The sequence below is a fragment of the Eleutherodactylus coqui genome, chromosome 5 (genome assembly GCF_035609145.1).
Source record: "Eleutherodactylus coqui strain aEleCoq1 chromosome 5, aEleCoq1.hap1, whole genome shotgun sequence".
Classification (NCBI taxonomy): domain Eukaryota; kingdom Metazoa; phylum Chordata; class Amphibia; order Anura; family Eleutherodactylidae; genus Eleutherodactylus; species Eleutherodactylus coqui.
Genome location: NC_089841.1, coordinates 59336700 through 59353351, shown reverse-complemented (window position 1 = coordinate 59353351; position 16652 = coordinate 59336700). Strand labels below are relative to the sequence as shown.

Below are 16652 nucleotides of genomic sequence, written 5' to 3'. Positions count from 1 at the left end.
AAGTCGGGGACTATCTGTATCAGTCTACATTCCAGCTGCCAATCAATGTCATGAGATAAAACACGAAGACAAACTGTCATGACAGACAAGAGATGAAGCCCGCTCTTCACAAGTGACGCTAATTCCCCGGATGCCTGCAGTGCCATGTAATGCATTCCTCATCGCTCACAACTGCTGATGCAGTTTGGAAGGCATTTCCTTAAGTGAGTTCTCCGTGTCTTGTCCCGTCCCTGCAAGGTATCTACATGTCTCACTGCTGAGCCAGTTAAAGGTCTGTGCCCCCCAATGTTACTTTAGGGGTCCCTTTGGAAAAGTGTAAAATGGTAGTTTTTTTTTTGTACCCACTGAACTGTCCTTGTGGGCTAAAGGGATCCCGTACATTAATCTTAGGTTTACGGGGGCATCTTTTCTTCTGTCCTCCCCGAGGGCTCCTTCACACGACCATATTGTTACATGTTCCAGTGGATATTTGCTGAATATGCTGTACCAATTTCCATAGGCTTCCATGCTGACGATCACACATTGAGTGAAATACGTGCGCAATAGAGATCGCAGCGTGTTCCATCTTGGTGCGTATTACATGTGTGTACATGCCAAGATGTTGTGGACCGCCAATCGCCACGCACTAAGTACACAATGTCATTGCGTAGTGGCCGCGTGACTGCCCTGCGGGCGGCATGTAGCCAACCTTACCCAACAACTAGCATAAAAGGAATGGCTGTAACATGGGTTGCAGTATACACTATTTCATTTCCTATACAAACTTGGGGCAAACTTTCATAAGAGTTAAGATGAATTTTTTCAGATTGTTTTACATACGTAGGATATTTTTTCACTCTGGTCTGCACACTATGACAAAACACTCTGTTACATCATCAGCGCCCCGCAGGTATTGGCTAAAGTTGCACCACACCAACTTCCTGAACTTCCCGTTTTGCCCATCTGCTGCTATTTAAAAGTGACAGTCAACTAAAGAAGAAAACTTCTAAAGCTAACAGTCTGGTAAAAATCTTGCTGACAGCACAGGGTTAATAGCTCCCTTATTCCATTGCTGAATGGCAGATGAAAGGAAAGCCCAGCGGCTTACAGGGGTTTTGTCATTAGAATAAAAAAAAAAAATCAATGCTTGCCTAATCCTCCCCAGGCAGCCTGCTTACCGCATCTTCTACTCATCGATATTGTCCTGGCTCCTGCAGTCCCCCGGTCACCTCACCGCAGGCCGGCCGGACACTCCTCTTCCTGTTCTGGAGCGTCCATTAGTTGCAGTTCACTTCCTGCAGGTTAGTGTACACTACGAGTGAAGTAGCATTCACAGCCTAGCAAGGGATGCTGAATAAATCGGCAGCCTGCTTTAGCACACATACACGTACACTAGGGTTCCATATAGATATTGCGCGTATGCAGTCATGCTAAAGTAGGCCGCCGAGGATTCGGCATTCCCTGCTAGGCAGTGAACACTACGTCACTAGTGACCGGGTACACTGACCTGCAGGAAGCAGAATGCTGGCAATGTGCACTGCGTCACAGGAAGAAGAGGATTTGGCCGGCTGGAGGTGACGTCACCCAGGGGACTGGAGGAGTCGGGAGAAGATCAGCGAGGTGAAGATCTGGTAAGGAGACTGCCTGGGGAGGAATAGGCAAAGTATTGGAAGACAAAACCTCCTGAAAAAGAGACCTATTGGCCCGTTTCAGAAGCTGGTTATCGTGGCCAACAGATTACCACTAGGGGGCCCGTTCCAATCCCATTTTTGGGATTTCATAATGAAGATGGGACCCCTGGACGTAAAGATTAAAAACAATGTGAACGTTGGCTTATCCACAGATTAGGATCAGACGAGCAGGACACTGAGGGAGGAGTCACCAGGCAGCTTCTACACTTTGTGTAATGTCTGCGTATAGTGTTCCTTTAAGGGGTTATGCCAACTTGAAACGTTATCCCCCAACTACAGGATAGGGAATAACTTCATGTTTGGTGGGATCCAACCACTGGTCCTGAGAACGGTGACCTGGCTGGTCCCCGAAAAAATGCAGCATAGGTTGTACAGGCGTGCCGCTCGATTCCACTCAACGACAGCACTGAAGATTACCGAATTCAAGTGCTTTGGCAATCTCCTGTGAAGTCATTGCAGTGAATGAAGCAATGGCGCACCTGCGCAATCTCTGCCCAGACATCCATTCTCTGAATCAGTGGGAACCCCACCGATCATAAAGTTATCCCCCATCCTTTGGATAGCGGATCATTTAGTTGCCACAACCCATTTAAATACAGAGAACTCGGCTCCCTTTGAGCAAATGCTGCCCCTTAAATTTCTGCTGCTGGAATTTTCCATTCACATTATGGGAACCAATGACTGCTAGAATTGGCAACCCCCACGACCAGACAATGGTACACCCTAGTGATAAATAATCATCTGAGGCGGAAAAAGCCCTTTAAGAGGTGTTACGGGTAAAACTCAATCCCCATACATTGTATTTCACCTTGTAATTAGCTGGTACAACGGAACAATCGCAGTCTGGCATAAAGCTCTCCTCACCGCTAGACTAATCTATAGTGTTTAATCCATCGTTCTGGAAGAGACACGAGCGGCACTTGGATATCTACAACAGCGGGGGAGATTTAGATACCCCAAAGCACCCTATTAATGCAGATTGGCCCCTTTAATAGCCGGTGTCCTGGTTAGATCAGGGAGAGCAGCTTTTCTATGTCCATCTCAGGCCGGGTTCATAGGTTTCAGCCGCAGTGTGGTGATTGCCGTTGCATCATTTCCGGTCAACCGCAGCGTTGCCACGCCATATGAACCCAGCCGTAAGAATGGGGATGCAAAATGGTTGAGGCAGCAATCAGTTCATATGCGAAACCCTTTTTAATATCGACTTGTGCCCCGGTTGGCCTACATGGTCCTCACAACAAGCGTCCATGTCTTACGTGTAAGCGGTTGCCAGCAGAAGACGCCGGAATAAGACAAGTCACTAGACTGAAGGCTATATAACGTAAATATTACTTGTGGCGTCTGCATACAGCGCAGACCGGTCACCATATATAGACCAGGTTATGGCCACCGGCACAAGAATCTACACAATACAGTGATAGACTGTCAGCTCTGCTGCCAAGTCGAGAAGCGTATTAGGCCAGGGTTATCATCTTACCTGGAATCTCCGCTGTGATTGTCTTACTGCTCCCTGAAACCTCTTCGTCCTCGTCCGATGAGCTTGTACTCGAGTCACAGGTGAGGTCGCTGTCGCTGGTACTACTGTCCTGCAGCAAGTTGTACTTCTTCCGAGCAGCCGCTTCTCTTTTCTGCCTCAGCAGCCGGATCCTCTCTTTGTGCTTTTGGCTTCTGTGACCTTTGATCTTGGTGACTCTACCGTTTTGCTTATCGCTGGACTGGCGGTTTTTCTTGGCAGCCATAGTGGAGGTTTCGCTTTCTGACCGAGATCTCCGGGACTTACGAGCCACGGCGGCTCCTTGGCTGGCAGCGTCGCAGCCTTCGGTTATTGCTTCGGGACGTCGCGACTCGTTCTCTTCTGCGGAAGACAATGTATCCGAGTCGGCCAGGTGCCCGCTGGAAGAAGGAGAAAGCATGCAGTGGTTAGAAGAATCGCTCTCGTACACCCGGCCAGTTGTGGGTTTGTCGCTTTCAGTAGACGCTAGCTGAGACTCCGACGAGTCTCTTCTCAGTTCCATCAGCAGGCAAGGCATCGAAGCAAGTCCGGAAGAGTCTGGGATGTCTTCAGCACCATCTTCTTTCAGAGAAGGAGACTGCAGATCTAGAGCTCCTTCTTCAGCCTGAGAGTCCGCTTTCTCCTGGGTGACGTGAGGAGGCACTTCAGAGTCTAGAAGTTGTTCATCCTTGCTGACTGCCTCCATCTTCATGACAAATACACAAGTGTGTCCAGTTTTCAAAGCATGGAGTATGAGTTGGAAGACTTCTTGTCAAGTTGTTTAGCAGCAGCTAACTCTGGCATATACTGAAAACAATAAGAGAGAAATTAAAGGGGACATTAACATTTAAGCGACTGCCAGCATAGTAAACCACCATCATACATTCTGAGTGAATGCCTGACCAGAGCCTAGAGCAGTTACAAACAGCATCTTGCTCTGGAGGACCTGTACTGTCCATATGGACACAGAAAACCCATTGATATGAATGAACACTGTGCAATACTTCATTTCCCCTGTAGAGGTGCTGCAGGGAAATAAAACTTATGTTTCCCCACAGCGATTGCTGGATTGATCACTTTGTGATGGGCTTATTTTTCTGGGACTTCTGTAACAAGTAAGGATCGTCCACATCAGAGAACCACCTAAAGGGGGGGGGGGGGGTACCAAAACTACAAGTAATCATCTATCCAATAGAGTTAATAGAGAATAGGGGCTAATTAGCTGATCAGTGGGGGTCTCACTGCTGAAAAAGGGGGGTCCCATGTCCCCATCATTATGGGGTTGCTTCTCCCAACGCAGTGATGTCACACTGAATGGAGCGCTGGCCGAGCATGTGTGGTCAGTGCTCCATTTATTTCAATGGGGCTGACGGAAATAGCCAGGTGGTAAGCGCTCGGATATCTCTAGCAGTCGCATTAATGAAGCAGTAGCACGCTTGTAGGGCCATGGCTCTGATCAATCTCCTCTTCACTGAGTGGTGACCCCACAGTGAGGAGGACTGGGACACTGGAACCCCATTCTCAGAAAAAGTAGGGGGTCTCAGTGATGAGACCCCCATCAATCAGCAAGTTATCCCCCATCCTGCAGGTAGGGAATAACTTGTAATCGTGGTACAACCCCATTAATTATAAGGACTAAGTTACCAGCTGCCATTTAAAGGGCCCATCTATTCGCTATTTTTGTAAATAAAGTTTTTGATTAAAAAAAATATATACAGTAGAAAAAAAAAAAGTTCTAATATACTTTGTATTCCAATTCTTCGCTATGTCCAAGACCTCTGCTTGGTGTTAATGAATAGACTCGTTATTTACATTTCATCACTAATAACCCTTTCATGACCTAGCTCTTCTGACATGGCCCCGGCTTTTACAATGTCTCATTGTATTCAACCCTGTGACCTCAACGCAGCAGCTGCGCCAATCTCTCCAATTCATAGGCTGGTAGCTTTTACCATTCAACAATTCATAGTTATTAACCCCTTCCTGCCTCATAACAAATGAGAGGCAAGGGATTTGTGCAAAATTTAAGAAAAACCACAAACGTGCTTTGTCATTTAATTCACCTTCCAAAAAAAAACAACAAAAAACAACACAATCAGAAAAGTCATATGTACCCCAAAATGGTATAAATGAAAAATACAGCTTGGCGCACAATCTAGCCTTCGCAGAGCCCCTTCCATGAAGCAATTAAAGTTCTTGGTCATTGAATGCAGTGATGCCAAAAACAAAATTATTCCTCCCCCCCCAAAAAAGGTTTTATTGTGCAAAAATGGACAAACTTGGACAAATATATAATTTTGGTAACATATAACCCGTAAATTAAAAAAAAAAAAAAAAGCAGCTGGTCACACAAGGAACAAGCCTCCAACGGCAGGCCGGCGTGTCGAGGGGAAACAGCAGTCATTCACTCCTGAACGATTGCCCACTTAGGCCTCATGTCTACAGGAAAATTCTATTTAGCAAATCCGCGTGTGAAAAAAACCGCATATCTGCATCTCATGGGAATGCATTGACCATTCGTGGTTAGGCTCCCCGCACACGGGCGGAAATTCTGCAGCAGAAGGCCTGCACAAAAAATGTCACTCCCGGGCCGCCGGCTACGCTCTGCCCATGCGCCGACTGGCAGCCGGCACATCACAGAGCCAGACCACGGAAGGTGAGACCCGCAATGGTCCCTGCAGGGGCTTGGGTCGGGTCCCGCTGCGAGAATTCTCGCATGGGGATCCGACCAGCCCGTCTGCAGGTGGCCTGGCCGCGAATGGTACTTTTAAGTGTTTTGCGGATTTCACGCGCGTGAAAAAAACGCAACACGCTCCTTTTTAACGCAGATCACGCGTGTGGGAGCTCAGAGATCATATCTCAATTGATCTCCCGCATGGAAAAAAAAAAAAAAAGACAGTTATATAGTGCATCCGCAGAAGAAATCCGCACGGCCCTGATTTTCCCCGTGGACATAAGGCCTTACTGAGAAAGGAGGTGGCGTGTGGGGAAGAATGAGGACACGCTCCCAGGGCTCTCTGCCTGCATGCTGGTGAGCGATGCCAAGGATCCTCACCGCTGTGTGGGCATCACTGGGTTGAGCATTGGGAGTAGCTTCCCCGACTGCTCATCCCCTGTAAAGGGACTAAAAGACATTGCTGATGTATTCTCAGGAGGCGCCGTCCAAGGACCCCCGCTGGTCCGCGTGGTCCCTTTACTACATACCAGGCACAGTGCGGTTTTCATAGCGCCTGTCTGACGATGTGACCGACCAACCTGCGCCTTCTTCAAACAGCAGATTGGAGGCAGCGGACACCGATTAACCTATATAGCTTACTTAGGCTGGTCTCACACGGACGTGTCGGATGCTGCTGCGGGCCCCGACTGTGGCCGGTGACCTCGCGGACCTGTCAGATCTTTACTACGGACGCTCGCCATCTGTCACGTGCAGTAGAGATTTTTTTAAACTATTTGTATTTCCCTCACTAAGTGATGACGCGGGTTACCCACGGCCTACCCACCATGGCAATTGCGGATGGACTGCGGGTCGGATGACTTCCATTGACTTCAATGGAAGCCGTCCGAGCAGAGTCAGCAATGACTAGAGCATGCTGGGATTTTACCATCTGCTCATCTGAGTGGATATGCGAATGTTCTCTTCTTTTAACGTCCGTGCAATATGGCGGATCGTCCGCGCAGGTGACAATCACAGATTCCGCTGTTCAAATCAGCCATGTGAGACCGCTCTTACTAAAACTGTCCAATACGTTACGCAGCATTCATTAGACGGGCTCCGCTTTGGCCGCTTCGGCCACGTTTCGGTTGGCTTATTTTACACTAAAAGCTGCATTAAAGTTTTCCATAACTCCCCGCCATTTAGGCCGCAACCTCTTTCTTTAAAAAAAAGTAACGCCCCTTTGTCAAACATGTCGAAAAAGGTGTCCGAAAGAGTTTAATGGTGCACAGAGCAGTTTAACAACTTTCTGACAATTTGTGCCAGAACGGTCAAAATATCAATAGCAAATAAGCCATTTATTCGCTGACAGCAAGCAGAGATCTGGAATCAAAGAGAGGCCAAGGAATGGAAATAAAGCTGAAAACACCACGAGCGCACATTAGATCCTGAGGGACACGATTGTTCCCTCACCCGATCCCCTTCTTACACCACAGCCATGTCCTCAAAGACCGGCATGCTCCTCTTTGTGCGCCCCCCTCCCGTCACATACAGTCCTACCCGCACATGAATAAATAGGTCGACATCTCCCCCAAAACACGCATCTCCTGAAATGCTCTGTGCTGCTGTGAGACTTCTGTCGCTGTGACTACTGGGTAGTCATACTGGCTTCTCCCAACCCGCGGCCGCACAGAAGAGACCCCATGCGGTGCCCACTTACCTCTGAAGGCCCAAGTCAGCAGAGGAGATGTGTCCGTCTCTGCAGCGTGCGGCTACTACTACCGGCCAAGTAAGGACTTGTGATGCGACGGCTCTGGCCAGAGATGATAATTGCTCTAATAGCGGTCGGGTGACATGGGGCGCACGCCGCCGGCCCCATGTAGATTGTGCGGCACGTGCCGAGATTACTGGGACCGGGATGAGCAACTCCTCGGGGAAGTGAGTCAGTCGGTGACAGATGCGGGTTCTGCTCTCACAGGAATGAAGCGACGTGCTGAGGCACGGAGGCTGAATGTGTGCGAACAAGCCAAGTGCAGAACTGTCAGCTTAAAGGGGGCTCCTCCATAACACGGGCGTACGGAGGTGACGAAGCAAGACCCCCCAGTTATCCAAACCAAGAGCCATTGCCAACAGCAACATGTTCTGGAAGACCACTGGTTCCACAAATTACCCACCGGCCCACCTGGGCAATCTGCCACTGCTCAACCAAGAGGGCTGTCCCAGGTAGAAAAAATACTTTTTAGGGAGTATTCTGGCTTTAAACGGATTGCCTTTCCCTTGGATAGGTCATCAGTAGTTGATGGACAGGGGGCCGCCGTCTATGAGCGGATCGTCCGGCGTGCTGTCGGTGCAGCGAACTGGACGTAGTCATTAGTGGTCAGAGGAGATAGCGGAGATCCTAAGCCGTAGCCCCCCACTAATCATATACTGATGGTCAGTCCTTCAGATATGTCACCAATACGAGTCCCAGAACATCCCCTTAAGGTCGCCTGCACACAACCTGATTTCTAGTGTGGTGCGGGTACCCGTGGCCTATCTGCAATGTCGATTGTGGATGGGCTGCGGATCAGATGGCTTCCATTGACTTCAATGGAAGCCGCCGTGTGGAGTCCACACAACAACCCGCTTGCGGAAATCACAATCACTATCTGCTCATGTGAGCGGACACACGAATGCTCTGTTTTTTTTTTCTTCAATGGGTGCGGAATACTGCAGATTCCGCAATTGAAATCCAGTTGTGTGAAAGCAGCCCTAAGGGGACGGTCTGGGACTCTTCTATTGCTGACATATCCAAAAGACTGACCATCAGCATATAATTGGTGGGGTGCCACTGCTTGGGTCCTCACTGCATAGCGCCGTACACTTCATAGTGGTGTCGTCTGGTATAGCAGCTCAATCATATTAAAAGGTATTGTCCAGCATAATTTTTTTTATATCGTTTTGGGCCCTCTGTACCTAAAACTATATAGAATCAATCTATACACTGTAGCACCGGACCACCGCTATGACATCTAACATTTGATGTCATGTAAACTGGTCACGTTGGCTTCCAATGTAGAAGCCCCCAGCGGGTTTACAGGACGTTGTCAGCGACATCCCCGTCGGGGATGTGACCGCTCCGGGAGTAAATGGAAGACTAGAGCGACATGCCCCGCACTGGCTTGGGAAGAGGCTGCAACGGAAACCCGGGCTCTGTTCACATCTACTTTTGATGTTGATAAAAAAGGTTTACAGACAGGGCCACAGCGGGGATCATCCACCAAAAATCGCTTGGAGCCCTGAGCCGCACACAGCCACTGAAAAAAAAAACAAAAAACAAAAAAAAAAAACACACACACACACAAAAAAAAATTAAATTATTCATTGTTGCGACCTACAAGTTGCCGTAAACTATTAGATTTCAGATACTTTTACACAGATTTGATAATTGCCCGCTTAGCCATTCTGGGTGACCATCGCCACGGCACCCGGCAGGGCAAGGGAGTTGAAGTCGCTCACTTGTTGGGAACCGCTTGGTTTTTTAGCTCACCTGTCAGCCCATGTGAACAGGCAGTCGTCAATCTAGGAATGCTGCCTGTTTACTCTGAATGGGATCATCGCTCCTCTGTGAAGTAACAGGAGGGATGATCATTGGGACGACTATTGGGCGCTCAAGTACCCAACAGTCGGCCCGTGTAAAAGTACCCTTACTAGAGTGGCCAAGAGTCAACTTGGCTACTTCTGGGAGTCCCACTGGGCATGGAGGGTCGGTACACACATTCTCAGCTACCGAAGCGTGGGGTGGCATCCTGGATATCGGCTGTTCTGTAATTTATACATCACCACTTGGTGTTTTTCATGTTTTTTTGCTGTTTTTTTCATGTGCTCTTTAAAAGGAGGTTTCAAAGCAGGTTACATCAATGTGGCTCGGCACGGACAGCCGGCGCTGCCTGGGAAACCCCGTTAAGTCCCGGCAAATACTCAGGTTTCAGCACAAAAATTGTATTTTTTATTCTTGCAGTGGGCAGCTTTTACAGGCGAAGCCCAATGAAACCTCGCAGCATATGTTTTAGGCCAGTTTTATGGCACAAAAGTCAAAGTGTCAAAATTGCAACTTTGGGGTTTTTATGCTGGGGCCCAAAACTTTTTCAAAAAGTGGCAGACCATAGCAATCGGAGGGGCGCCGCCCATGACACTATGAAACTGGCATAAACGATTGCAAAACCCAATGCCAGCTTACAGGTGGTTCCAGCTGGCATACTGAGGTGCTGCCAAATGTGACGAAACTTGCACCCCTTAATACATGAGATGCTCCGAGTTTAGCATAGTTAACAAGTAAATAAGCTCCCATGTGCATTACCATAAAAGCTGCATTTCAATTAGCTGAAAAATACATTGGGGGGGGGGGGGGGGGGATTTAAAATGAGCAAAAAAAAAAAAAAAAAAAAGACTGCACGAAAAATGTAACAATCTATATATATAAAGTTAAATGTATGCGTGTGTCTGTGTGTCTGTCTGTCCTTTATGCGCTACTACACCATTCATCCGATCGCCATGAAACTTTGGGAAGTTGTTGAGTACACTCCTGGGAAGATTACTGGCATAGTACAACTATCCTACGATAAATGGCGCACGTGCGTTGTCGACAGTTACGACCCCCCACGTAGATCGTTCGATTTCCATCATTGCCACTAATTCTCTCACTTCCCGATGTCAAAGAAACATGAAATTTGGCACGAGCATTGACTATGTCATAAATAGGAAAAGGTAATGGGTCCCAACTCGATTATTCAATTCTAAGCGCCAAAGAATTAGCGTCCAAATTTTACGTACGGAATGTAATTCTCTCACTTCCTGATATATATAAATGAATGTCTGTCTGTCTGTCCTTTATGCATTACTACACCATTCATCCAATTGCCATGAGACTTTGGGAAGTTGTTGAGTGCACTCCTGGGAAGGTTACTGGCATAGTACACCTATCCTGCGAGCATCGTCGACAGTTATGCCCCCCAGACAAAGATCGTTTGATTTCCATCTCAAGCACAAAAGCAAAAGGCATTACGAGCAACGGGATGCGTGTTCAACTACAAAATGATGCATCCGCCGAACGTTTCACAAAACAATTGCTGGATATTGAGAATGCTGAGGTAAAATGAAAGCTGTGCTGTGATTGGTGGCTACTTATACTGCTGAGGTAACATGAAAGCTGCGCTGTGATTGGTTGCTATTTTTTATATTGCTGAGGCAGAATAAAAGTTGCGCTGTGATTGGTTGTTATTTCTCTTACTGCTGAGGTAACGAGAGCTGTGCTGTGATTGGTTGTTATATTTTAAACTGCTAAGGTAACATGAAAGCTGCGCTGTGATTGGTTGCTATATATTATACCGCTAAGGTAACATGAAAGCTGCGCTGTGATTGGTTGTTATCTAGATATATAAAAACGAATGAATGTATGTCTGTCTGTCTGTCTGTCTTCGCAGCAACGCGCGACGGGTAAGCTAGTACTATATAAATAACTGCGGACAAGAAATGCTGCACAGAAGCCCAGACTTATTAATTTGACCTGATGACCCCATTCTATATAATGACTGGTGAGGCAGCGATGGTCCCGACAAACATCACCCCAAAGCTCAGCTTCCTAGACCCGAGTATCACAGGGAGGGTATAACTTGGTTAACGGTTATCACCCCTGTTGGCGAACGGGGTGCGGTCTACGGAAATCCCCTGGAATAGTCCAGTAATGATGATGACGTTGATGCAAATGAGCCCCGATCTAGTGAGAGCGGGTGCCCTCCCCTCCTGGCAGCTGCCAGTACAAGATACTGGTGGGAATGCGAGACGAGACATAGGGTTACAGCGCTGGGTTTCATGAAATAAATACACTCCAGATACAGAAACTTCACAGCCAGAGGGATCTTACAGCCGGAGCGCATCCCTTATAAAACATTCAGCGGGCAGCGGATGCGCCGAGCGAGGCCGCCGCGGCTCAATTAGCTAAGCTGCTCGGTTTCCTATTTTGAGATGTGATCGCTCCTGCTGCATGTGATGACGCCGAGGCCAAAATGTCTACAAATGTGCAAAACGCTATTTACAGAGAGGAGCCGCGGGGCGGTGTATATCTATATACAGGGGCTGATGGGATGCCCGCCACAGACTGATACTTGGAGAAATGACAGGAGCCTGTTGTCACCACTAGGTGGCGATCAGTCGTATCTCTGAATCAGGTCAATAAGAGACCCACAACAGCGAGCAAGTCGCCCCCTAGTGTTGGCCATAAGGTTCTCCGCTGAAGCAGCCAACTTCCAGAGCTATATTTCTACTTTCTCCTGTTGCTGTCACCACTTCTACGAGTCACTGACCCCCTAATGCTACCCTACTGAACCAACTATTAGGGCCCAATCACGGGGGCGCCCTTTCTGCCCGCTACATACTAAATCACTCATGTATTCAGACCAGTGGGTTTTTTGTTGTAGACCGATCGTTTAGATTACAAAAAAAAAAACTCCACTTGTCCTATTTCTGCCATATTAACGGATCAAAAATCGCCCTCAAGGTCTATGGGATTGTGTAAAAAGACAGAAAATACGCAGTTGCACGCATGTTCATTATTTTTTTTTACCACACGTCACCCGGTGGTAGAAGAAAAAAAGTGACATCAATTTGGCCTTCTAGCATTTTTTTAGCGCAGTGAATACGGACATAAAAACCGCGCACATGTATCAAAAACGCATTCGCCCGTGTGAATGAGCCCTTAGACTGTCGCTCATGAGTGGCGAGTCTGAACACGGACAGTTATGATAGTTCTACAGGCTATGGCGTAACTGTCGGACAGGCGGGGGTCCGGGGTGGTCTACCATCTGCTGTTAGTCACCACATCCACGTGGACAATCAATGAACGTTGGCCACACAAGTGCGCTGTTCTCTCTGCTTACTTCTAGGCATTACGGTAATGCAGACCGCCATTCTCCACATCGGTGGAACCACCATCTACGAGTTTATGGATACACCATAAATGACTGTTTCGGGCAGTCCAGTCATCTCTGTGCGACTGATGAGAGTACAACGCTCGACGACCTCCGGCGTTCCATAGGAAACAGCGGCGTGCGTTCAGCGGCTATATACGCTGTGGTCGGACCCCCACTGATCAGACCGTCTAAATAAACAAGACAGTAAGACGTCGCCTACAGCACACCACCAGCACATCGGCCTACAAAACTACAACTCCCAGCATGCACAGGGTACGGTCCAGCTGCTCCAGCGACTATGGCACTCTACATAAATGTTAACCGAATATCACCAGCCAAAAATCTACCGCCGTTCTGTGTTTACAGCTCCTTTGCAAGCATGCGTTTCCATGGTTACAACATGAGCTGTCTGCTTCCGGCTCACACTGATTGTCGACGACCAATTACTGATGTCCTGTCCAATGGGTCATCAATAGTTAAGTGTTTCCCGAGGACGTGACATCTAAAGAGTCAGAGTGTTACCTCTTGATTTTTTGGATGGCTCCAGCCATCATTTGCGTGCCTCACATGGCAGATGACTGCGCATGCTCACTATTTCCAGTCCTGTCCGTCCATCCGAGGGCCCTTTTATGGAGCGATCGTCATTCCCATAATCGTGCAAAACTGAAGGAGAATCGTTCAGCGCAAACACAACCAACGGTGAACATTTCTTACGGCGAATGATCATCGGCTCACATAAACAGGCAGTTCATCTACCGACTGCCTGTTCATGCTGCTTGGTGGCGGATGGCAGGAAGAGATCTCTGGCCGCTCCGCCTCTAGTCAACAAGTGATTACTGCTTCTATGTGAAAGCCCAGGATCGATAATGGTTGGCACTATTGTCGGGCGCTTTGTTCACAGTGGAAGTCAGGTGACCCCCACCTGCCAATCAGAGGCCACGACATCTCGCAGCACGTAGGATGTGAGCAGTGATGCCACGAGAACGAGTGGCGATGTTGCGGCCCCTGACTGGTAGTTGGTGGTCACCTGACCTACGCTGGCAACAGAGACTGGGTGAATCGCAGGGTGCGGAGGGCAAGTACCCGTTTGTTGTAGCGTTTTAAGTGGCACTAAGATTTTAAAGTAATTTTCTCTGGAGACCCCAACGACCATCCTGCTAACCTGAGGTCAGAGTGGATGTCAGAAAGTTCACGGACAGAACCAGAAGAGTGCCAGCAACAGAGTGCGGACATGCTGTCCGCGGAGAGCGCTAACATGCATTTCACGCCACGACCCCCACAGTCCACCCGCCAGGACTTCCGGATGAAGAAGAAGGGCAGCACCATCCTTTGATTCTACTCCATGAAACGCCATTTCTCGCATGTAAGGCGGTGGCGATGAGATGGATGGCGACACCCTAGTGTGACCAAATGGCGTGATATGGTTGACCCCATGGCCCCGTACAAAAAATGGTTAAACTAAAACGTCCTGGGAAATTCCACAAAGTGTGAGCCGGGCGGCGTACAGCGCTCGCAAAATGCCAACCAGATCAGATTCTACCCAGTGACCGTGTTGGGTGGTGCAGGAATGATCTAAGGGGTCTTATGATGGTGCGGAGTGTTCGGGTGCCCCGCGCCCTACACACTGATTGTATACTCCCCCAATATCCCTTTAAATTGGGGATGAGAGAAGCCCAAGTACCTGGCTAGGACCTTGCAGAAATACTTATTTAAGTAGTCTGGGCAGAGGTCTGCCGGACCCATTTAATGGTGCCTGCATAGAAGGAAGGTCTATGGGATGCCCCGGTGGGCAGTTATGGCCACTCTTAGGGCCCTTTTACACGACTATCAAGCGCTTAAGTGTTCAGTCACCCCCAAGACCATCGTCCCGGGAGCTTTACGCAGAAGCAACAATCGCTCACTGAATGGCGGCGAAGCGTGACGAGAGATCTCTTCAGGCCGACCGCCCCCATCTGAACAGCCATCCATCGAATATTGGTGAATGTTTAGCCCGAGCGAGAACCCGCTTAGTAGTCACTTTATAAGCGGGCATGAAGCGATGCTCGACTACCGAGTGACATATCCGTACCGCGCCGCGCGTTTACATCGGACCACCATCGCTGAAAATCTCAGTTGACTGATCTTTCGGCCCGTGGTTAGAGCACTGTTATACATGACAACTAAGAGGGGGCGCCGATGTCACCATCCAGGAGGAGACGGGCCCCGGTCTGCAGGACCACTCGGGGGGGTGTCAGTCACAGGGTGAGTAACGTTCTTTAGGAGGTGCCTGTATGATGGGTGGGGGCTGTAAACTGGGACCCCCACTGTGCCTGAGAATGATGGGGTGGAAGTCACACCCCGCGCCATTCAAGGCAATGATGGTGTTGGAGATGACCAAGTTCAAGTGAAATAAACAGAGCGGCTGCGCCCGGACATGAACTCCCTTCGGGGGGGGCTGATCGGACCCCCACTGTCGGATCCGCACAGACAGATCTCCAATCATGACGATATCCCCATAGTGTGGGTGATGTTATGTCTGTAAAGGGTATTCCAGGCTTCACCATCCTCAGGACAGATTACTAGTTGGCGCGATGCGCTGCTCGAATCCCGCAGATCAGCCACTATCCGGCCCGCAGCCAGTGTGGACAGAGCTGGAAGTAGACAGCGCTGTCTGTAGTGCAATGGCCCAAGTTGGTACTGCAGCTCCCATTAGATTCAATGCCAACACCACCCACAACTCACTAACCCGAGCCGCTACAGTACAGACTGCGTCATCCGCACCGTCCACATAGACAGCGGGCTGGGGAAGAGCCGGCATTACCAGACTGCCCGCTTCTGGGGACAGGCCACCAATAGTCCCAGGGACCCCACTGCCCGCCTATAAGGGCCGGTCGGCTGCAGGGACGGAGCACCACGTGCCCTATGGGAGCAGGACGACGGGGCGGGTCACCAAAAATGTCATTGTGGAGCTGACCATCTCCCGCCGGCGGCATACTGACTCCATGCGGCTACGAAAAAGGCATTAACACCCGCTTAGTCGCAAAGGTTTGCAAACGTGCGGCCATCTTTTAAAGGGAGGAAACGCTAATATGGCGGGAAAAAATGATTAAAGATGGATTCTCGCGTTTACGATTGCGAATATATTTCCACCGCGAAGGCTCCTGCAGCGATCACATGACTTCACGAACGTGCGCTAAGATATAAAGCGCGATGGGAGCAGCGGTCTAACGGAATTATCTGCCGCTAACGAAGGTTGTGACGTGCCGCACATCAGCAATCGCGGCGGCAGCGACCGTCCTGCCGGTTACGCCACATAAGAAGAGTGCGAGCCGACATTACTATAGTCAGTGCGATCCAGGACGAACTGGCTGATAACAGGGAGTAATAAACTACACACCCTTCTACTATAGTCAGGATTTTGTTCAGGCTGATAACAGAGAACAATAGCACAAGCTCTCCTTCAGCCGCCCAGTAACAGATGGACGGGCATGGGGATTACACGTCGCCTATAGGCACACACGGGTTGCCATGACAGCAGTAAGGGAGGCCCCCGTGGTACCAGGCCCGCGCTGCAGCCCCTCACACCCCATCCTGTGTCATCCTCCCCCTCAGTCAGCGCCCTACGCCCGCCTCAGGCCTACACCGCGGGCCGCACAGCCCGAGCAACCTACCGGCTCTAGGTCAGTCGGTGTCCAGGCCCCTCCGTACACCGCCGGCCAGACACATCTCCCCCGCCTCAGCCTCCGCCGGACACTTACAAGCTCCGCCAAGATGTCATCGCACTGCCGCTCGATCCGCTCTAGGAGTCACTTCCGGTGCAGAGGGGAAAGGCGGGAACAGATGGCCGTCAACCAATGAGAACGGAGCGAGGGGGCGGAGCGGAGGACCTTCCACCACAAAGGGCATTCAGG

General features: G+C 49.5%; 1 protein-coding gene across 6 annotated transcripts in view; it reads right to left on the bottom strand.

The window, feature by feature from the left end:
- The window catches only part of ARK2N (arkadia (RNF111) N-terminal like PKA signaling regulator 2N), a 52047-nt gene extending 35491 nt beyond the window's left edge, over positions 1 to 16556 (bottom strand). For 4 of the 6 annotated variants that reach the window (XR_010792793.1, XM_066602601.1, XM_066602606.1 and 1 more), the window contains exons 1-2: positions 16413 to 16556; positions 3148 to 3969 (exon numbers count right to left, since the gene is read on the bottom strand). Coding sequence is in view for 5 of the 6 variants with exons in the window: in XM_066602601.1 (XP_066458698.1) it covers positions 3148 to 3874 (727 nt within the window). In the remaining variant the exon portion in view is untranslated. Of the gene's footprint in view, positions 1 to 3147; positions 3970 to 7535; positions 7650 to 16412 lie in introns of those variants that run through there. The other 2 variants (XM_066602603.1, XM_066602602.1) reach the window with 2 other exon arrangements.
- Between the last annotated feature and the right edge of the window lie 96 nt (positions 16557 to 16652).